Source organism: Quercus suber, unplaced genomic scaffold, assembly GCF_002906115.3.
Source record: "Quercus suber isolate HL8 unplaced genomic scaffold, Cork oak 2.0 scaffold_340, whole genome shotgun sequence".
Classification (NCBI taxonomy): Eukaryota; Viridiplantae; Streptophyta; class Magnoliopsida; order Fagales; family Fagaceae; genus Quercus; species Quercus suber.
The window spans coordinates 339,993-364,478 of record NW_027069792.1 but is presented as its reverse complement, the minus strand read 5'-3'; the positions used below and the strand labels follow the sequence as shown (position 1 = coordinate 364,478).

The 24,486-nt window shown below is 31.5% G+C and overlaps 2 protein-coding genes across 7 annotated transcripts in view; both read left to right on the top strand.

Moving 5' to 3' along the window:
• The first annotated feature begins 5,074 nt into the window (after positions 1–5,074).
• LOC112023820 (pentatricopeptide repeat-containing protein At4g19890) lies at positions 5,075–7,470 on the top strand. The gene has a single exon (XM_024056446.2). The coding sequence runs from the start codon at positions 5,284–5,286 to the stop codon at positions 7,384–7,386; it is 2,103 nt and encodes a 700-aa protein (XP_023912214.1). The 5' UTR covers positions 5,075–5,283; the 3' UTR covers positions 7,387–7,470.
• A 161-nt stretch (positions 7,471–7,631) lies between these two features.
• LOC112023821 (uncharacterized) overlaps positions 7,632–24,486 on the top strand; it is a 48,444-nt gene continuing 31,589 nt past the window's right edge. The window contains exons 1-6 of one of the 6 annotated variants that reach the window (XM_024056448.2): positions 7,632–7,744; positions 9,840–10,064; positions 10,144–10,320; positions 10,425–10,649; positions 10,762–10,890; positions 12,037–12,571. In XM_024056448.2, the coding sequence (XP_023912216.1) occupies positions 9,852–10,064; positions 10,144–10,320; positions 10,425–10,649; positions 10,762–10,890; positions 12,037–12,270 (978 nt within the window). In that variant the 5' untranslated portion in view covers positions 7,632–7,744; positions 9,840–9,851 and the 3' untranslated portion in view covers positions 12,271–12,571. Of the gene's footprint in view, positions 7,745–8,466; positions 8,601–8,658; positions 8,729–8,776; positions 9,475–9,839; positions 10,065–10,143; positions 10,321–10,424; positions 10,650–10,761; positions 10,891–12,036; positions 12,572–24,486 lie in introns of those variants that run through there. The other 5 variants (XM_024056447.2, XM_065759722.1, XM_065759724.1 and 2 more) reach the window with 5 other exon arrangements.

The following is a 24,486-nucleotide window of genomic DNA, read 5'->3' as shown; positions in this document are numbered from 1 at the left end:
ATTTATTTAAAGAACTCTTTATTTTCATGGAGGAAATCTTTGTGAGAAGAAAATACTTTTCTCAATAAGAAATTATTTTACTCTAGAAATGCTATCTCTGATTTTGGAGAAACATGTGTTTGTGGAAGGATACTGATGGCGGCAAAAATCTTACAAGGATGCAAACCTACATCTCACCAATGCCTCATACTTGTTTGTTTCAAGCTTTACAGTACACAACTCAAACTTAATTGACAATCACAGTAAAGCATTTGTAATTATGTTCTATGTTTTAGGATGTTGATATTGTGTGAGAATGAAACTTGTGTATTTATTTAATTAGATTTTCAAAAGATATAGTAAATTCCTTTGTATTCATGTTGTTTTGTTTTGGTTAGCACGGAGCCTGAGAGGGTAGAAGCTTGTAAATTCTTTGAAAAGTCAAAATTGTTGGGGTCACCCTTATACAAATACCTCTACTAATTTTTTTTTCAGAACTCATGCCCCCTAATGTGGCTTCATCACTGCTTCTGGTCAACTCCATTCCTGAAAAAGCAGCAGCATATTCTGTTAATACAGCTTTTAATATAATATACTCATTATATTTCTGGATTTAGGGAAAATAGTATTTTTAATTTTTCTTTGATATACTTCTATATTTTTCTATCTTCATGCTCATTGAAAGTTACTAATATCATGAGGCATGCTATTTCCAACAAAATATTGGGATTTCTGCTTATATTACCTTTGAAGATCTTTTATAAAAAGTGCATGTTGCGCCCTGGGAAGATGGGAAACAATAGATCTTATGACATGATGACATCTAATGCAAGTTGGACGAAACAAAGAAGCTCCTTTTTGTACATCTATGGTTTGTCCGAATGAAACTGCACCAACAGTGAAACTAAGAAAAACCAAAGAAAACATGGACTCTAAGCTAATCAAACCAATCTGACATAATAAATGAAATTTTCTGAAGAGTTTCAATTAATCTTTTTGTATCTAAACAACCCCAATAGGGTTAAAACAATCGGCTGAGAACCACGCTACCTGAAGCGTAAGTCATTAGTTTGAATCTACTATTCCCATCCCCTTGGAACCAAAAACACACTTAAAAATAAATAAATAAATAATCCATGAAGAGCCATCGATCTGTTGTATGTACTATGTAGTAGCCAATATTGTTGGGATAAAATTAAAGATATAGCAAAAGAGTTGTGAAAATTATAACATGATGTTCCACAGCTGCTAGGAAAGTTGAGTAATTAAAGAACCTTCTAAATGATTAAGTTGGAGAACATGCAATAATGTTTAAATCAGTATCTATGAAAATAGCTTTCCTAGAAATGTGTATAACAATATGGTGGGTGAAATGGAAATGCATAGATTATCCCTCCTTGTCACATGATTCATTGGGATGATCTATGCATTTAGGAACTGGTTCATGTTTCCCTTCAAATTAATCACAACAAACAAACCTTTTTTTTTTTTTTTACAAATTTTTAATTTGAAAAACAAACAAACCTTTTTTATTTACAAATTTTTAATTTGAAAACCATATTCTGAGAGAGAGAGAGAGAGAGAGAGAGAGAGAGAGAGAGAGAGAGAGAGAGAGAGAGAGAGAGAGAGAGAGAGAGAGAGAGAGAGAGAGAGAGAGAGAGAGTTAACAGTTGATTTGGTTGTTATAATTATTGTATCATGCACTTTGCGTGTGCAATAATACTTTTTTTTTTTTAGTGTTATAATGTTTAAAAGTTATATATAAAAAACTATTTGATATTTTTTTTTTAAGAAAGAGGTAAGATAACATGGAATAATATTTTAAAAAAATATAGAGATAGTGTCTTAAGTTTTAGGCTGAATGGAGAAAATAAAGGAAAAAGTCTAAAACTAAACAACAGTAAATTACTTTTTACCAATTTGTGTTTTTAATTTAAAATTATTTAACTAAAAGATAATTATTTTAGAGATTTAAAATTGTGTGAGGGTATTTTAGTAAACAAATATTGAAATCCAAACCGGGAATTCTGTTATTAGAAGTATAAATAGATAGATAGATGATTTACTATATCCAATTGTCCATTAAATTATAATTCTTGAAAATAAAATTTTAAATATGCAATATGGAAAATACTTTTTGTGTTATCTAGAAATGTGATTTAGATTTGAAAGAACCAAAATAAATGGTAAGATAGTGTGCATTATACCAACCAAGGCATGGGAGAATGTCTATGTGGTTGGATCTGGACCCTACACATGGAGTGGTTGTGAGCAAAGGAAGGAAAAACGTTGGCTACGAAGTTCTACCCTTAGCCCGTGCCAAAGACGTGACTGTCTTGAGAAGGAAGTAAGATATGCATCTGATATGGTACTCAAGTACTCACAAAAGGGAAATTGTGACCTTCTAAGGTCAACAACTATAGAAACACTCCTTATTGACTGAGTGCATGTTGGACCACTTCAGGGACACGTGTATCACCTACAATACTTCTAATGTCCTTTTCATTGCCCAAGAGTTGTTCCCCAAGCAGTAGCAAGGTCACCTACCCGCATGCCATAATGCTGATGTTGGCACACTCTCTCTCCTCCAGTCACCAAATAGTACCCCAACTGTGGTAAGGTCCAAAATAGGAAAATGATGAATTGACACTTGTCTTTGTACTCAGCCATATTCTTTAGATTATAAGAGGAGCATGCAGCTTTTTGGGTGAGAACTCAAGTAAATCTTTTGAGAAGAGAGTAGAAAGTTGATAAGATAGTAAGGTAGAAAACAATGTCTCTCTTTTTAAGGAAGAACACCCTCAATGCACAAGAGTGGCCTCTTATTTCCATACAATACAAAACTAAACAGAACAAGAATGTTCATTTCTTGCTCAAATCATGGTTTTTCATCCATTTTTTAGGGTTTTCTATGTACATCTTGTGTCAACTTTACATTCTTGCAATCACTTTCTTCTTCTCTAGATTTTGTGATGTCAAAGCTTGCATTTTTGTTACTTATAAGCTTTCTCATTGAGATGTCCTGTTAGATAGTTTATATAATTTTTTTTAATACTTATATATAAATATATATATATATATATATATATTAGTGCACACCAATAGATAATTAATATGTGTATTTACTCCGTTGACATATTCAATGAACTAAAAATTTGACATAAATGCAAACTTTGATGAGGTGGAAGCCTAAATAAGATAGTCTCAAGGAATTGCGCACTTTTATATACAACTAACTTGTAACCCTGTGCATATTCATGAATATATTTAGAAGATATACATTAAGATGCATAGTATAATTCCTACATTATAATTTATATATTATTAATAGTCATCCTTATATTTTTTTTAACTCTTTAAAAAGTCTTGTAAGAATATTATTAGATAGAAAATGTAAATTGTCAATTTTTTTTTTAATATTCATTAATTCTAGACTCTTTAGTTTTTGTATGCAATAACTCACTTAGATGAATATTTATGATGTGGTCCCATATTTGACTCCAAAATTAAGAAATAAAACTCTCTCTAAAAATAAATAATTTAGAACACATGGCGCAAAATTGGACCTCAATTGTAGAATCTAATTGGATTTTCTCTAAGTTTTAACTATATATATATATATATATATAGACTAGTGTGTAACCTTGTATATATGCATGAGTATAATTAAAAACAAACACAATTACACAATTCAAATTATACATTTTTTTATAGAAGAAATTCAAATTATATATAGTATTAGCTTATACCTTTTTTAAACCATAAATTTCTAAAATATATAATGGTTTCTCATTACACACACACACGATTTAAAAGTTAATTGGATTTAGTCTCTTCGGTTTTTGCATCAAATAATTCACTTGACACAAAAATTAAAAAATTAGGCGGACACATAGCGTAAAATTGGACTCTAATTGAAATTCAATTTACACTCTGTTTGTTTCGATGGAAAACTTTGTGTAAAGATAGTTTTTCAATGTTTGGTAGCATAAAAAAGATGAGTAAAAGGAAAACTATTTTTTATCAACATAAAAAGTATGGCTTATTTGTAGTTGTTTTCCATTAAATTTTTTTGGAAAACAATTCTATCTCACAATAAGCTAAATAAGGGAAGTTAGAAAATTATTTTTCAACTCATTTAAAGTTGCTACCAAACATTAAAAAATGAGATAGTTTTATAGAAAATATTTTTTGAAAAATGACTCATTTTCTTGAAAATATCGTTGTTGAAACAAGTAGAGCGTTACAATCTAACTTGACCCTCTCTCAAAAAAATTAGAATTTAATTGAATTTGAACTCTTTTATTTTTACACTCAATAATTCACTTGACACAAAAATTAAAAATTAAATAGAATACATCAAATCTAATTTGATTTTAATATATATATATATATTTATATATAATTATATATATAAGATTTTACTAACGTGTGTACTAAAGGTACACAATAGTATACCATTTTTTGAAAAAATTTTATTGGGGAATTAAAAAAAATTTGACAATTTTTTTAATTTCTAATAAAAAAATTTTAAAAATGAATTTTTTAATATATGGCCTAAGGCATACATTATCCACCAGTTATTTATATATATATATATATATATATATATGATTTGGCCCAAAGTCTGAAGTGCGAATTTATTCATTCTTGCAATCAGTCCAATACTCAACAGTGTGGCAGCCAATTTTTTTCTTCTTAGGTTGTCGGGAAGAAAGGCAAGAGTCTTTTGTCTGTGTTGTACTGAAAGGCAGAAGGGTCTTTTCCCACCCAAAAACAACACAACACAAGTCCACAAACCCATCTTTTATTTTACCTTTGAAATTTGAATGAATCCCATGAACACAACTTCAAATGGTTTCCTTTTTATTTCTTCTCCAATCCCATAGCTTTCAACACAAAACACCAATCCCCATTTCACTCTTCTTCACTCTCAGAACACTTTGTACCAATCAACAACATGACTTTTGCACCATTCCAACACAACCCAATTCACCATCACCATCTCATTCACTTGTTAGAAATCCACCAGTTATTTATATATATATATATATATATATATGATTTGGCCCAAAGTCTGAAGTGCGAATTTATTCATTCTTGCAATCAGTCCAATACTCAACAGTGTGGCAGCCAATTTTTTTCTTCTTAGGTTGTCGGGAAGAAAGGCAAGAGTCTTTTGTCTGTGTTGTACTGAAAGGCAGAAGGGTCTTTTCCCACCCAAAAACAACACAACACAAGTCCACAAACCCATCTTTTATTTTACCTTTGAAATTTGAATGAATCCCATGAACACAACTTCAAATGGTTTCCTTTTTATTTCTTCTCCAATCCCATAGCTTTCAACACAAAACACCAATCCCCATTTCACTCTTCTTCACTCTCAGAACACTTTGTACCAATCAACAACATGACTTTTGCACCATTCCAACACAACCCAATTCACCATCACCATCTCATTCACTTGTTAGAACTGTTTGTTCATTGGTCTGTGACTCGTACTACCAACAACCCCACTTCACAACCTCACCTCCAAACATTACTCTTCACCTAAATGCTGAGTCTTTAACTCATGAACATGCCATTACAGTCGTTGCTTCGCTTGCTAGCGAGGCGGGCTCGATGATAGCCTTAAGTTTCTTCTATTGGGCAATTGGGGTTCCCAAGTTTCGGCATTTTATGCGGCTTTACATAGTGTGTGCAGTGGCATTGATTGATAATGGAAATATGGTGAGAGCCCATGAAGTGATGCAGTGTATGGTGAGAAATTTTTGTGAGATTGGGAGGTTTAAGGAGGCTGTGGATATGGTTATCGAGATGCGGAATCAGGGGTTGGCGCGGAGCACTCATACTTTGAATTGTGTTATTGGAATTGGGTGTGAAATGGGTCTCGTTGAATATGTAGAGAACGTGTTCGATGAAATGTGTGTGAGAGGGGTGTCTCCTGATTGTTGTAGTTATAAGTTGATGGTTGTTGGTTATTGTAGGATTGGTAGAATTTTGGAGGCAGATAGGTGGTTGAGTAAAATGGTTGAGAGAGACTTTGTTGTGGACAACGCGACGTTGACGTTAGTTATCACTGCGTTTTGTGAGAAGGGTTTTGCGAATAGGGCGTGTTGGTATTTTGATAAGATGATTGAGATGGGCTTGACACCGAATGTGATTAATTTCACTTCTTTGATTCACGGGTTGTGCAAGAAGGGAAGCATTAAGCAAGCGTTTGAAATGTTGGAGGAAATGGTGAGGAAAGGTTGGAAACCTAATGTCTACACCCATTCAGCGTTGATTCATGGGCTTTGCAAGAAGGGATGGACTGAGAAGGCTTTTAGACTATTTCTTAAGCTTGTCCGGAGTGATACTTACAAGCCTAATGTTCACACATATACAACTATGATCGGTGGGTACTGCAAAGAGGAGAAGTTGAACCGTGCTGAGATGTTATTGAGTAGAATGAGAGAACAGGGATTGGTTCCCAATACCAACACATATACCACTCTCATTGATGGGCAATGTAAAGTGGGGAATTTTGAAAGAGCATATGAGTTGATGAACATAATGAATAATGAAGGTTTTGCTCCTAATATCTTTACATATAATGCAATTATTGATGGCCTCTGCAAAAGGGGAAGGGCTCATGAGGCTTATAAATTGCTGAAGAAGGGTTTTCGACACGGATTGCAAGCTGATAGAGTTACATATACTATCCTCATATCAGAGCATTGCAAGCAGGCAGATACAAAGCAGGCCTTGGTGTTTTTCAATAAGATGGTCAAAGCTGGCCTTCAACCCGATATACATACATATACGACATTGATTGCTGCCTTTTGTAGGCAACGAAGATTAAAAGAAAGTGAGAAGTTTTTTGAAGAAGCTATCATGCTTGGCCTGGTCCCAACAAAGGAGACTTATACATCCATGATATGTGGGTACTGTAGGGATGGGAACATTAACTTGGCTGTAAAATATTTTCATAGGATGAATGATCATGGCTGCACACCGGACAGTATTACTTATGGTGCTCTCATAAGTGGGCTTTGCAAAGGGTCTAAGTTGGATGAGGCTCACCGGATATATGACATCATGATAGACAAGGGCCTATCCCCTTGTGAAGTTACTCGGCTGACATTGGCTTATGAGTATTGCAAAATAGATAATTCTGCTGCTGCCATGATAATATTAGAAAGACTAGACAAAAAGCTGTGGAGCCGAACAGTTAATACATTGGTCAGGAAGCTTTGTAGTGAGGGGAAAGTGGGCATAGCAGCTTTGTTCTTTCATAGAATATTAGATAAGGACCGTAATGTGGATCGTGTGACTTTGGCAGCATTTATGACCGCATGTTATGAAAGCAACAACTATGCTCTTGTTTCTAGCTTGTCCGATAGGATCTCTAAAGGAATTGGTTAGCAGCCATTGTTTAATCTAGATGGGTGAATTCGTTTGTGTTGAAAAGCTGAAATGCTAAAGCAAGTTTTAATATTTTGATCCTTTTCCTACTGCTGATGGCTTAAAAGCTCTGGAGCCTTCCAGCATGATAAGCCGGTGTTTCATATTATATATTTTGTGAGCTCCGTTGCCATGTACTGTTTTAAGCCATTTCAGGATAGCAATGAAAATGTGTTCCAACTGCATGGAATAATTGGAGGGATTGGCCAGAGGTGTCTTCTTCTTAAGTGCATCCCTTTTTGAGTTCAGGTTTGAACACCAACGGATCTTCTATGCCCACAATAACTTCAGTGTGTATGACTAGGAGATCTTCATTAAGGTAAGAACCAGAAACCTTTGCAGGGCTCTTAACTGGGGCAGGAATTTTAGATTTAAAGTGCCCCATTTTTCTCCATTTTGCAATTTTGTTACCAGCTGTAAATGTTCCCCAATTCTTTGAAACCTCCATATCTTTCCAAAAATAATATAAAGTTCCCATTCAGTTTGGATCACAAAAATTTGCTATTGTTACGACCTAACAAAATGACCTTTTGCTCATTGCTTCACTTCAAAAGCTGCTTTTACACTGTTTTAGCCACACAAAAAATATATTTTTTCTAAAAATGGACTGAAATATTTTTCTAAATCATGTTTTTAACCTTTAATTTTAAATCAGATCTGAATTGTAGAAATTATAAAGTTCTAACCATCCGAAGTTGACAATAAGTGGTAAACAAATTGAATTTTCTCTCTATATAATTTAAATTTTTCTCTGTATAATTTATTTGACCAGCATTTTCTTACCTTTGACCAATGCGCGATCTCATACTTAATTAAGCTAAAACTTCACAAATGAACCATCTACGTCTATAAAATGATAAATTACCTTATATATTTCATTTGTTTACAGACATGATTGCTATAATCATGATCAATTCATATTTATTTAATATTAATGATGGAACAACCTCTAAAGTCTAAACCACTCACTATAATTTTAGAAACTCTATAATAAAAGAATATTTCCATTCAAAAGTTTTTTGATACCTTTGCTGATAAGTAAACAAAGACTCAACAATAAAATAAGCCCACTTGGCCGCTTTCTTTTATTTGATCCTATGATATCCCTTTTCCACAAACCCATCTTAGTATTTGGCACCAACAAGCAGTAGCTCATCCAGCAAGTCCCTTCCAAGGTAGAAAGCTTGCAAACTCCCGTTTATTTCATTATTTTATTTTCCCTGTCATGTTAGCTTATACTAACTTCTTGTTACTTCTGGGTGTTGTTCAACTACTCTAAATGACCAGCTGCTCTAAAAAAAAAGTGAGAAAGGAACTGTTTTCATGAAATTTTCTTAGTTGGGTTTCCTAGTACTAGAATTATAATACTTGACTCTGAGTTATTTGATTGGGTACTAATTTATGATCTGGATTCAAAATCTTGTAGCTGTAAAGGAAGTTTTTTGGTTCTGATCCATATGTTTTAATGGGAAAATATTTGGTTGAGAACTTTGACATGAATATGATTTCAGACCCATATATTTTAATGGATTTTTACAGCTGATGATGGGTAAATTTTTTTATAATGTTTGGTTTTCTGCATGAATAACATCTCACAACCATAAATGTTTCCCTTTTAGCTGTAAAAATGTAATATTTGGAATGTTTTCCAGCAAAATAAAATTTGGTTGCTGACTTAAATTCCCACATAAGAACATGGTCTGGCTCTGTTATTGCAAATAGAGAAGGATGCTGGGAGTTGTGTGGTCTGTGGTGTATATAGTCCAACTGGGAATGCTTGTTGCAAAGAAAACTACAGATAACCCGTGGGTTCTTCTTGATGCATTTGTAGTTTCATGGATTCTTATATTCACTGATTCATTGAGAATTTTAATACCTTTGTTGGCAAAACATGTAACCATTGTTTGAACATGCATGTAACAGCACATACCCTGTTGGGTTATACTTGTATAGTTTTTGTAACCGTCCAAAATTTGAAAAATGTGACTTGTCCCCCAGGATCTCAAGCAAGCAGAAAGCAAGTGATCTTATTATGTATAGTAATCCATGGTAAACAATGTTTTGGAGTAAATTTTACTTTAGATGTCAGTAATTTTATTCATATGAAAGAAATTATTTTTTTACTTGTATGGGGTTCAATAACTGTGAAGCAAACAAGTGTTGCAAACAAAGCAGAAAAATTGCTATGAGATGGCAAAATCTATCAAGCCTCTTCCTTAGGAATTAATTGTTCTGTGCAAGATTCTAACTTTGTATTTCTAGTTTTTTTTTTTTCCTATAATATAACTTTTCAGCCATCCCTATATACATAGTAATTGGTTATGATACTCTAACCATAGTTATAAGTTTCTACAATTTTGACCATATTTACTTCTGGAAGTAATGATAAACTTCTTTTTTTATGGATTCTTCAGCACTTCATTCAAATGGCTCGATCTTCACTGGATGAGATGTCAGATTCTGGTGCTTTCATGAGAACTGCATCAACATTCCGTAACATTATTTCACGAGATCCAAGCTCCCTATTTCCAGCAGAAGTTGGAAGGTATCATCTGTATATATCATATGCTTGCCCTTGGGCTTCAAGGTGTCTTTCATACTTGAAGATTAAAGGACTTGACAAAGCCATCAGTTTCACGGTCAGTAAATCTTTTAGTACTTTTCTTAGAGATGGAATCAATCTTATGACCAAATCAATATTGTCTGTTTGTTGCTCAGTCAGTTAAACCCAAGTGGGAAAGAACAAAGGAAACTGATGAGCATATGGGGTGGATTTTTCCTGCTTCGAATACAGAGGAACCAGGAGCTGAAAGTGACCCTTTGAATGGAGCAAAAAGTATTAGAGAACTTTATGAGCTTGCCAGTACAAACTACTCTGGAAAGTACACAGTTCCTGTATGTTACCACATGTCCTCCTTTCCAATTTTTCCATTTTTTAACATGAATTATCTAAGTTTGAATCTTTTATGCTATTTGATAGATTTTTTGCTCTATATTAGGTTCTATGGGATAAGAAACTCAAAACAATTGTTAATAATGAGAGTTCAGAGATTATCCGCATGTTCAACACTGAATTCAATGACATAGCAGAGAATACAGATTTAGACCTCTATCCTCCTCACTTGCAAGCCCAAATTGATGAGACTAATGAATGGATATACAATGGGATAAATAACGGTGTCTATAAATGTGGGTTTGCAAAGAAGCAAGGACCTTATGAAGAGGTATGCAATTTTTCATACCACTGTCTTAAGGCTAAATGGGGCTGGCTTGTTATGAAAGTATTCTCCCAATGACTGCTGCTTTTAAGCATCTTAATGATCCTTTCATCTGCAGGCTGTGAAACAGTTGTATGAAGCATTGGACAAATGTGAGGAGATACTTGGCAGGCAACGGTACATATGTGGGAACGTGCTGTCTGAAGCAGATATTCGGTTGTTTGTCACTCTCATAAGATTTGATGAGGTATTGATATTTATTTTATAAGCATGGACTTTTGACTGTTGGAATAAGCATGGACTATTGACTTTTCCCTGTTGCCTCTAGCACACAGCCTGTGTGCTTTTTTTTTCTTCCTTTTTTTCTCTGTATTTTCTTACATCTTTTTTCAATGAAGTTTATTACTTATGAGAAAAATATATATATTAAGAAATGTCACAGTTTTCTGGATAATTTTATAAAGTTTCAAGAGATATTATTCATCAAAATTAGTTGAATTTCAAATAATATTAGTCTTTCCGAATTCACATAGGACTAGTGGCTTTCCTAATTCTGTCTTTCAAGAAGCAAAATGGAATGTTAGTTTTTAGACTTTCTTCTTGTTGATCACTTTTAGAATGATTCATGAGAGAATTGCTTTTTAGTTTTTAAGTGAAGTACCCTTACACACAATACCTTCAAATTGTTGTCAACTTGCAGTCTTTCTGAACCCTTACACACATCTTTTCTTTTTCCTGCCTAACTATAGGCGGTTGTTACATGCAAATATTGCTTTTTCATGTAGTAAAAGACCATAAAAATATAACAATTGTTATATATTTATGGCCTTCTTTCACCAACCTTTGAATGTAAAATACCACTGGACTTATCATTTGACTATTTTGATTGGGGGGGGGGGGGGGTCCCTTTCCATGGTGTTGTCTTATTAGAAGGTGCATATGTAAAATTACCATAGCTGCCCCATATATAGCTGTTTGTGATTACCAAATTGTCTTCTTTAATTACTTACCCAAAAGGAAAAGTTATATTTAATTCCACATAGCCTTTTGCATTTTATTTAAATGGTTTGTCCAAAATACCTTAGCAACTGTCATGTTTGAAATTTTGTTTATGCCTTGATGGGAAAAGTCATGATATGAGGAAATTGGGGTAATTTTGAGAACAAGAGTAAAAGCTATTTAACTCTAAAATAAGGAACCATTGGTGATTTTCCTTTGTTATTATGCTGGGCCTAGAGAAAACTATGGCCATAGGTACAGGATCTCTTTGGCCAACCTCAGATATGTCTGGTATTGGCTTTGTTTTTTCTTTCTTGGTCTTGCATGAAATTTTGGCATTTGTCTCTCTCAGATTCTTCAAGTATCTTAAAAATTTGAGTTCGTATAATGACAGGTTTATGTTGTCCACTTCAAGTGTAACAAGAAACAGTTACGTGAGTACCCGAATCTGTTTAATTACACCAAAGAAATTTTTCAGATCCCTGGCATGAGCAGTTCAGTCAACATGGAGCACATCAAGCGACATTACTATGGAAGCCATCCTTCTATCAATCCATTTGGGATCATTCCGCTTGGCCCAGATATTGACTACTCATCTCCTCATGACAGAGAGCGGTTTTCTACATAGATTGTATATAATTTCAGATCATAAAATAAATTTTTAGTATCTTGAATTCTTATGATTTTGCTGTTATGTATGGTCTAGCCATTTCAATAAATGCCATGGTCTGTAGAGTAGTAGTTATTCAGCATAATGGATGGTGTTGGCCACCAGCAAACTTCAGTGACTAAGTTTGATCTGGCTGGAAAGGTTGTACCTGCTATTGACATGTACTTTCTTGCTACCTTACAAAGATTCTGGTAAAAAATACTTTGTACAACATCTGGGAAAGTATAGAATGCAAACTTTCTTCAGTTTTTTGGTCTCACCTAATTTGGTCTTCAAGGGCTATTCCTAGACATGGCTCCATTATAGGTTTGTCAATCCCTTTGGCATCAATTAATTTAACTTTTTGCTAACTATTTGTTTTTTGAAATGTGGGTTAAAAGTATACTTTTACTTTTAAAAATGGAAGTTTTAAAAAGATGTACATGAGCAAAATAGATTGAAAACTAAACGAAAAAAATACATGACATACGGACATAAGCAACTATTTTAATACTAGGGGCTGTACAGGAAACTTCTACATGTTTCCTCTATAGCTTGTTTGTTTACGACATGAATAAGGAACATTAGTTGCATCAAGTAGGATTAATATAATGTAAGAGGTTGGGGATAATGATTTTCTATTAATATTGGCCTTCACCTGGTAATTACTTTTTCTAGCTACAGTCAGAAGAGGTAAGTAAATGAGCTGCTGGTAGTTTGTGAATACAATACCAAGTTCAAATTAATTATTACTTCTGCAACAGCATTTTGATTCCGTAACAATCATAAGAATTTATATTAATATAGTCTTAACAGCTATTCTAATTTCTTATAATAAAAAAAAATAAAAAATAAAACAGCTGTTCTTTTTGCCCCACTTTAAGGTCGGATATAGAACATTGGTTTTATTTGAATGAGCTTATTTTTAAGTAGCGTTTTAAAGGATCACTTTTACACAATAAACAAAATAAATCAATGAAAATAAGCTCATTCAAATGCACACAAGTGGAGATGGTGCTCAACTGTTTGATGTAAATATTAATTTTAATTGTATGACAAGAAAAGATGCAATTTTTGAGAGAATTTATTTTGGTTTTTTCTATCTAAAGTCACCAACCAATGCCTAAAACATGTTAGAGACTAGATTATTCATTTTGAGGAAGGCCTTGAGACTGCGTTTGAACAACGTTCAATATTCCTATAGATTAAATGTGATATAAATGTGACACGTATCTTAAAATGATCACTTGTCAGTCTTATATCTCGTCCAATGTATAAGAGCACTAGATATAAGTTTTACCTCTTGATTCTAAACATCAATGGAAACACAGCCATAAAGTACTTTTTGTGTGGTAAAAAGCATTTTAAACCAAAAAAATAGGGTATTGAAAACCCACTAAAATAGTGGATTAAAGCTGAAATTTGGAGCTTTTAGAGAAAAGTTCTGCAATTACTATTCATGCTTAATAAATTCAAAATGTAAAACAGTATTCACTATATCTTACTTATAACTCAAATCGTTAATGAGTTCTAAATAAAATTTTATATCACAAAAGCTATACAAATAAAATTTTAAAACTCTAATTCCTATAATAATGCCAAATAGGGCACTATATGTGTTTTAGTCATTCATTTTCTTCACTTAGCACAAAATCTCATTTTAACCGTCAATTTAACATTATTCAATTGGTAAATGGATTAATAACGTGGACAAATCTAACTTGTTATAATAAAACAGTTTTCCACAAAAAATTTGAAACAAATAAAAAAAAAAATGCCAAAATAGTGAATTGATTTCATTAACTTCGATTATTTTTTCCCTTCCACGACACTAATGAATTATTATATCTTTCCATTAGTGGTAGACGCTTTCAAAAGCCCTTCAAAATGATAGTAACTGTTTGTGGTCTCTATTGCAACATGATCTTCATGAAAGAAAATGACATATTGGCTGGTTCTAATGTAGTACGTGTCAAAATAATTTGAGGTGGAGGGATTAAAAAATCTTATAGATTTCTTAGAAAAATTCTATCATCGAGTTCCTAAAATTTTATTTGTATAAACTTGGAAATTAGATAATATAGATTTTACCTGATCATTAAATTTATATAGAAAATGGCGGGTCTCATTAACAGTAGAACTTTTACAATCACACATCCTTTATCCACTTACAACCTTTTTTAAAAACAAATTGAAGAAGAGAAGATCATTTGGTAAGAGGGGAGCTCACAACTGTAACTCTCTTTGTCTCACTTTCACTCTCACTCTCTCTCTGAGTCTTTCTCCATTCCTAAAGAATGGAACTAACTTGAACTTCAAAATGCTCACTTCCACCCTGAGCGATTGTTTCTACTGGGCAAGACCCAGCTAGCTAGGTTGAACTTCAATGAAGCTTCTTCCTTCATAAATAAAATATTATTCTAGAATAATCAACCTAATAAGATCTAGACTCATTACAGATAACAAAATAATAAGGCTAAAATGCAAATTACACTCTCTAAATTTGATTGAAATTCATTTCAGTTTTTTAATTTTACTTTAATTAAATTGAGTTCTCTAAATTTCAAATTTATTCAATTTCAGTCTTCCATCCAATTTTATTAAAAATAATAATAATCAATAATTTTTTTTAATTGTTGATGATATGGTAAAATCTAATTCACTCATTATAATTGGGATTGATTGGATTTTAAAAAAACTTCACGATGGAATTATCTTAAGAAATGTCGACGGTCTTAATCTGAGGTGGGTGCATTATCATCACAAGTATCATCTTCAAAGCCGATTTGCTCATATTTTGCACTCATACTTTTGCAGGAACAATGCAATCATGGAGGCTTAATGTCTAGCCAAGTATGCCTTCAACCTCATTATCTGAACTCTAAAGCGAAGTGAATTGAACCTTATAATATACGCCCAGCTTGAGAATTGGAACTTCCACTAAACTAAAGAAAGTCAACCAATATAAACAGAGGCCCTACTGTATCATGGTTTACACTAAGGCACTAATACACCTTTCGGTTCTGTCTTGTACAGAGGAAACTATCATGCTTATCATTATTATTTTTTCCCCTTTCTCTTACTATTGAAAGAAAATCTCTTTGATTTCTACAGATTTTGCACTCACAAGGGAGTTAAAGGTTATGTTTAGTTGGAATGATGAAAAAATGAAGGTAAAAATTTTAGTAAGATAAAGACTTAAAAGAAAAGAAAATATTGTTATTCTAGTTCGCATGTGTTTGATAGAAGAGATAGAAATTTTACATAATTATTTTTGTTTGGTTGAAAAGGGGAAAAAAAAATGAAACAAATAATAATTTTGTGTTGATTACTATTATATAAAAATTCGTTTGACTATATAGTAAATTAATTTTATTAACTTTTCAACGTTGTTTTTTTTTTCTTTTTTCTTTTTTAACAATAATAGATTGTGTAGAGACACAATTTGTACCTAAGCTCAAAATAGAAAGGGAATAGGCCCAAAGAGCCCAATACAATGAATTTGTAGAGTGGATTTGAAATCTAGGTTCTAGTGAGTTTGTACATCAATTGTAGTGGGCCAAGATGACCATAGAATAAAGATGAAGCGGTTTTATATAAGGAAATTCGTCATCGGACTCAATCCGAGGAGGCTAGTTCTTCTATATATCTCACTTGATGACAGATTACAAATATTGTTCTTCAGTCTACAATCTTTTTCTCTCCTTCTTCTCCAATCCCCTTGTCCTGAGGGTCTCCTCTCCCTGTTATACCATCCTTCCTCCTCTCTCTACCCTTCACGTATGGATCAGATTGTTGGTATAGATACTTGTCTCATCAACACCTTCCTGAAGCCTTTGGAAGTAGCTATAAGGCTAAACACTACTGCTTAGGCATCACTTCCTTATTAATGTGGCCAGAGAATTAGTTACAGAGCATTCAATGCGGTGGTAGCAGCTTTCTTTTAGATATTTCATAGTCATTCTTTGTCCTGTGCTCTCACGATGTATATCCTTACCTACAGGATCTACTAGAACATTGCTTCTGGGTGGCAGACCGCACCTTCCAACCTCAGCTTTACTCAGCCGAGGAAGTATTCCTCCTCGGACCACCTTCTTGGACGATCATGATCAGACTTTACCTCTTTACTTACTAACACGGATTCTTACGAAGATATTTACCTGTTCTCGGACTACTTAATGTCCTCAGATTGGGCTCCCGGCCCAATATACACAAGGATATATATATATTGTTGGGCCTAACATCCCTACAAATTGTACTAACAAATGAGCTGCACTTGATAGAAAAAGTAAAATTGTAGGTTTATCTTCAAATTTGGTCTCTATTTTTTGTGGTTGATTCACATGTGATAAGTGAGATCCTCGCATGATGCATATAATTGCTGAATTTTACATTCCGCACGTTTAATTAGATTTAAGATTAAGGAATTGCACTCTATTTTCTTAAGATAGAATTGTACAATGTTCTTGATTTTTTTTTCCAAATTTAAGATATGCATTTAATTGTTTTTATCAAATTAAGGCCGTATGCATGGGAAATTAACAAAGAAAATGCCGTATCTGGGCCACAGGCCCACAACCTAGTTTTCTGTGAATTAATAAAATATAATAAATAGTTAAATAGATCAATCATGCACAATAACACCAAAATTTTTAATATTTCAAATTTATAACTCCTCGTAATTGCACACTCAATATCTTTTCTAAAAATTTATATAAAAAAAAATTTAAAAAAAAAAAAAAACCCAAAAGTTGTTTCTCTCTAGTCTATGTTTCTTATCTAAAAAACAACTCCTCTTGTGTAATTTTGTTTTTGCCTCTCACACACCTTGTGCACTCATATTATTTTCTCATCAAAATCACTAGTTTGAGCCTCAATTTCTCCTTGATTTGTGGTATCTCTTTCCATGCGCTACTTTCCAAGCTCTCTCTCTCTCTCTCTCTCTCTCTCTCTCTCTCTCTCTCTCTCTCTCTTCTCTCTCTCTCTCTCTCTCAATTCTATTATTAAGGAAAAACATGCTACTCGCTTGTGTTGATGCGCAAGTATGTAATAAACACTACTCTTTATAGCATGAGTTGGTACATAAGTGTGTAATAAACTCCTATTTAAAGAAACCTTACTTTCATGTACTTTTAAAGAGTTCTCTTATTTTCCTATGTGGGGAATCCTTGGACCAAACTATTCAACTTTTCAAATTAGTGATTTTTTTCTTTTAAAAAAAAAAAAATTGGAAAGCATATTAATAATTTTATATAAGGCTTCTATCTCTATTTTTGGGGACAAGAAATGCTACATTTTAATTTCTCTTGTAATAATGTACTTTTCTTCCCTCCAAAAAAATATAAATAGAACTCTGATGCAATTTTTCATATAAATTCAAGACCATGACATAGACTCTTTTTTTTTTTTTTTTTTTTTTTGCCAGTTTCAACATCACTTTCAGATTTCTAGAATATGTAAGTTTAATAACCTTCCAACTCGACTAAAAAAAGACAAAAGTCTCAACTAACACAACCAAAACTTGACAAGATTCCACAATGTATTTTGCTAGTTCCCAAAAGAGTTTGGTGCGATACTTTGTGTAATAGTATTTAAAATCCTAGTAGGTAGGCAAAATCTTTTCTTTCTTCTATTTTAATGTTAACAAGGATGGACCATATCGATTTTTATCATTCTTTTTTATAAATTCTTACTTTTACATGGTGTTAATTTGATGCATTTTTTCCCCTTAGTGTTTAATTTGATACTTATCTATTCTAAGACCTCTTGATATAATGGCAGATGGTAACTTTTTCATTAATTATACACATTGTCACATTCCAACCAGCACAAAATGTAAAATGGTATATTTGTATACCAAGTTACCAACACAAAAAAGCTATGTGAGCCAGACATGGCCCAAAAAAATGGGCTAATAAATTTTTAAAATTTCTGTCGTACTTGCTCAAACACATACTTTCATTCTAATAAAGTTTGTATCATTCTACTACTACAAAAGTCAGTTTTTTTGTAGTAGTACTTTGGTTATGTAATATATTATAAATCTATTTAAAAAACTTTATATACTATTTTTGTGTTCGTGTGTTTTAATAAGTATTATTGTTTTCTAAAATAAAAATCATAAACATTTTTATTCTAAATTATGTGTCATAAATTTTAATCTTTTGCTTACATGAAGTTAAGCAGCCCCATAGTTGGGTTAGCATATAGTTTGTCAACTAATCACCGAATATATAATTTATTAGTTCTTATCATTGTCTAGTAGGTTCCAAATAATAAAAAAATGGTGTTAGCATATAAAGAAAAGATTGATACATATAATATATATATTTATATATTTGGCCGGTGGAGAAATAGGTTTGTTTGATTTCATCATTAGCCTTGTATAGAAAGGAATAGAGAGAATTAAAAATAAATAAATAAATAAATAAATAACATAAATAGGATAAATTTTATGCTTTACAAATCGATTTCAATATGTACCGCCAAATTCGAAGAAACTACTTTGATTTGTAATATTTTATAACATTTAGTTTGAGAATACACCAAATACTAGATGTGGGGTACAGGAATTCCAATAAAGTAATTGCGCCACATGTCATACCCATTACCGAGAAGGGCCATTATCAGGCCGAGGAGGCCATGCCCTTGGACAATAAGGTCACGTCAATAGCACGTTATCAAAGGAAGTCGTACTTTAAAGAAAGAGCTTCGGGTAGGGGTCAACACTGACATGACTAAAAGGATGGTGGCTGCCACCACATTTAATGCATCCTACTAAATCTCTTGACTGCATTTATGTGGAGAAGACTCCTAAACAGTGTTTGTTTTGGTTGTCGCGACTCACAAGGGGTTGGGAAGGTGTTTGATAGTACAAACACTCAAGTAGTAACTTGGGTGATCAACAAATGGAATGTCAAGATCATCTAAGGGGAGATATATAATGTAAGGAACCCTTCGAGGGTAGTGAGAGGAAGAAAATCGGAGAAGAAAACACTGTAATAGCAAGAACTATAATAAGATCTAAGTCTAAAAGAAAGATAGGTTAGGATCATTCTCCTCAAATGTCGTCGAGGAGGGTTTTTTTTTTTTGTTTAAGAGCTTGTTCTCCTTACTTTCCTGCTATCTTTTATTCACTGCTTGTATTCTTGGATCCATTGAAGCCTAGCTTAAAAGCCCATTATTTACAAATTCATTGTATTGGACTCTTTGGGCCTTAATCCATTCATCTCTTGGGCTTGAGAACCAAAGACTGGCCCTTACACTAGAAAAACCAATAAATTAACATCCACAATTTGATAAATTGTATTAAATCAAAATTAAGTTATAGTATTCAACTGAATGTGTGAGGTTTTATTTGGATTTTCCTAAAACAAAATAAATAAATAAATAATTTTTTATGAAAATAAATAAATAACACAATAGTATATGATCACCCTTTTTTTTTAATAGTATATGATCACAGGTGCACAGGTGCACTGCGTGTGATCACTTTATTTATATAGCAAGCAAGGCTCAGTTGCACACATGACAGGGGCTGCAGAGTGGGTATACATCATTTGCAGGTATCTTATGTATCGTAGCTAGTGAAGATCAAATAAATATAAATCTCATATAAGACATTGATTTTACATAAACGATATACAAGATACTAGGTTCAAGTATCCCCAATATAATTGGGCCTATCTGTAAAATATATTGGACCTATTTGTATGAAAGCAAAATGTCAACTCAACAAAAATAAAATCATTTTATTAATGGTTTTTTTTTTTTTTTGGTAAACCCCGACTTTCATTAACTAAGCAGAAGATTGCAAATAAAGTTTCTCATAACACAAACCCAAATTGTCATAGAAAAGAAGCATACAAAGGTCCACAGCAGACTATCAAAAACAACAAAATCTTGCAATCCATGATAAGAAAAGCACAATATAAATTACTATTGTAAGCTTCAGAAACCTAGCCAAGCACTACTTCAGCATCAATATCTATTTCTAACTTCCAAGAGACAGATTTATACATGATGTCAACCCATCCCTTGTAACCCAAAGCTCTGCATCAACATTGGTGGTCACCCCAATGTTTTGGGTAAATACTTTAATCCAAATTAAGACCACTATGGTCACGGATAAGGCCCCCTCCTGGCCCATTTGGAACCTTTGACAGGATAGAAATAATATTGTGCTTAAGAACAATCCTTCAAACAGTGACTTGAGCAGAGATGTTAATTGTGTTGCCGGTGAATATTTGTTTTGTGATTCTCGATCTGTAATGATCATAGTGAATGCAGCGGGTTAATGTTAGGTAGAATAAACTTGAGATTGTCTAGTTTAAACTTAACACGGGTGGCTCATTTTTGGGCAATCCGGAGATGACTAATGGAGGGCTGTACAGGATACGAGTGAATGTTCATACTTCCCCAGGGGAAGCAACCATATTTCACAAATTTCTAGTTCAAGGAATGAAATAAATGACATTAATTTACACGATCAAGGCTACCACAAAAAGTAAAGTAATTTCAGGTATACATTATGTCAAAATTTTTATGAACTATCTCAATAACTATATATACATATAACTATCCTTGGGAAAATCAATATATATATATATATCATATACTATATAATAAAAGTTGGGCTTAGAAGCCATAGTTGCGCCAAGTAGCTGCACCAAATTGCAGAAATTTTTTTAGATTTTAAAAAAAATATATATATAATTTTTTGTTCTTATCTCTTCTTCTCCTATAATTTCTAAATTGATAAAAATCTTAATTTGATTACAATCCAAAGATTTCATCTAATCCTTTTATTATTATAATTTATAAGTTGATAAAAAATCTTAATTTGATTACAATTCAAAATCTTCATCTAATTCTTTTTTTTTTTTTAAATTACATTACTCATGTAAAAATAGTACACGTAGTAAACAAAAACAACAACAATCTTCATCGATTCTTCTTTTTTTTTTTTCTTTTAATTATATTACTTTGTGTAAAAAAAAAAAAACCAAAATCTTCCTCTTTACATACTGACTTTTTTTGGGGGGGGGGGGGGGGAAGATAATTATTGTAACATCTTATTAATTCTTATTAACTTTTCTTCCATTGGTTTATCACTTATTTGGATAAAGTTATGTTGATAACAACTTATTCTTCTTGTGTGTTTTTTTTTTAATTTTATTTTAGGTTTAATTTCTACATTAATTGATAATTAGGTTTAAGAAAAAAAAATTCTATCCTATTTCCTCACAACTATCCATCACGTTTTCTTTTATTTTTTGTTAAATTTTTTATTAATTTTTTTGTTATATTCACATAAGATTTTTTTTTTTTTTTTATAATTCAAATTGCATCAAATATTTTTAACTCAAAAATAAATAAATAAAAGTAAATAAATCCCCTTCTTTGTTCTTATTAACTTTTCTTCTATGACTATATCACTTTTTTGGATAAAGTTATGTTTCTAAAAAAAACTTCTTCTTTTTTGAATAACTTTAAACTTCTAAGCTGATTTTTTTTTTTTTTTTTTAAATCTATCCTATTTCCTTATTGCCATCATTCAGGTTTACTTACTTCTTCTTTTTTTATGTCAACATTTTTTTTTTCATTCAATTTATATGACATATTTTTTGGATAACTTCTTCTTCTTCTTTTCTCTCCCCCATTATCAATAATTTTCATTCTCTTACGATTCCTTCCTATGTTGTTTAGAAATCTAACTCTTCTTTGTTTGTTTGTTTGTTTTTTTTTTTTTTTTTCCTTATTACGTAGGCAATTTGATGTTTGTGAAATTCATAGTAGAAGTCTTTATCAAACCTACCATCCAATAGCCTAAATAGGTATGTATTTCTCTTCTTTGTTTTTGTGTGTTTTTTTTTAAAGGTTTTGCTTATGAGTCATAAATGCAATTTCAAATCCATGAAATCTATTATATAAGCCCCTATAAATATTAACGCTTAATCTATTTATTATTTAAGAATTATCAAATTCTATTTTCTCTCCTACAACAAAGGTTCCATATGTATTCGTGTTATGTTTATATATGCGTTATTAGATTAAATTAATTTTCTTAAGTAGTAAAATTTTTATTAATAAAAAGGAGAATAATTGAGCAAAAGCATGATGTTTTAAAGATTTAGATTTTAGCTTCACACCTCCACAAATTAAGAGAGTTTGAATTTAAGTTTAGTATTGATTTTTACTTTTTAATGACACTTTTATGAAGATAGTTTTCTTGAGATTAAACTCTATTAGCTAAGCTAAAGTTTTAATAGTATAAAATTCTATTTCCAATAAATCCAGAGTAAGTTTACAACTTTTGAACCATTGCTATATTAATTTTTGGATAGATACAAAAGTTTATTTGTAGGTATCAACTTTTTTCCCTCTTCCTCACTATATGAATTATCTACAATTTTTAGTTTGTCACTACACTTTTTTGTTATATTTTAATTTAAGTGTTAGTTTATATACTTTTAAAATTTTCAATCCACACACTTGAAAAAGTTTAAGTTTTACAAATTTCAGTTTTTTTCCTTGAGTTAAGAGTTTTAGTTTAGTATTTATTTTACTTTTTAATGACACTCTTATGAAGAGTTTGTTTGTCTATTTGGTTACAAAACATGTGAAGATTTCATATATAATCATCTAAAGCAACTTTACTCCACACATAAGGTTAACACTTATTCTTTCTTTGTTTACATTATGCATTATGAAAGTCAAAATAGTGCTCATAAGCCTCAAATGCCATGTTTTATATCCTCAAAATGCCCATTCCTTTTCAATTTTTTCCTTTCAAAATTAAAGTGTTTTGGTAATAGGTTATACTACTATATGCATACTATCATTAATTATTAATATAGTGACAATAGATAGTTAATGCAGATCAAACTCTTTCAACAATAATTTAAAAATCTATTTTCTAAACTATAAGAAATTTAAAATTTTACTTCATCTAAGATTCTATTAGAAAAAGTTTTCAAGTAATTTTAAAAAAATTTAATATTTATTTAAATTGTATATCATAATTTTATGTTTTAATATGTAAAATTTATATATTACACACTATGCTCATAAAAAGTGACTCCAAATATATGTATTAATTATATGTCATAACATTAATGTTTTTTATAATGTGACTAACTAATTATTAATATAGTTTTGAATCTTCTAATTTATTTACATATATCTTTTTAAGTAAACAGTGCAACGCACGGGCCTTTAACTAGTATATATATAAAAGTAGAGACCTCATGTGAGAGTGTATGAAGTCCTACCACATGGCATTCTAATATTACATTTAACTTTTTTTTACCTTTTTTTCATTAAGTTTCTTTTACTGTTACCCTATAAATCATAGTAACTTATTTTTACTATTATATAAATTTAGCATTTTTTTTACCTCTTTTTATTAAGTTTTTTTTTTTTACTATTACTCAATAGATTATAGTAATTTATTGCATTTAACCTTTTTTTACTTTTTTCCATTAAATTTTTTTACTATTACCTAATAAATCATAGTAATTTTTTTTTACTATTATATAAATTTAGCATGTTTTACCTCTTTTTATTAAGTTTTTTTTACTGTTACCCAATAGATCATAGTAACTTATTTTTACTATTATATTGATATGAGTTATTCTTAATAATTAAACCAATTAGACCAAAAATTATTCACCATAAAATTGATTACCTTTAAAAGTAGACCAAATCTTATGAAAAACTCAGGCCCAGTTCTTACCTTACATATTATGACCCAAATTTGACCATTTCTATGTGTAAATCAAAGCAAAAACTCTTACCCTCTTAAAAACTCTCTTCTTCCTCACCCACATATAGATGATACTTCTAGAAAATCTCATTCTTATGAAATATCTCTCTATTTTTCCCCAATTTCAATTCAATATGCTTTTGTCTATTAATAATATTCTATGCAATTTATGCAGACAAATTCTTTGTCATCGACCAGTGTAACAAAAATATATATAAATCTTGAGATCTCTCAGATTATTGAAATAATTGACAAGTGCATATTTCTAGAATTTATGATAACAAAAAAGTCTAATAAAGAGCATATACTATCTCACAAAATGTCATTAACTTTATATTTTATTTAAAAAAATTCAATGATAGAAATGGTAAAAAACATGATCCTATACAAGAAATACCAAAAATACATGCAAAACAATTTTCACAGGA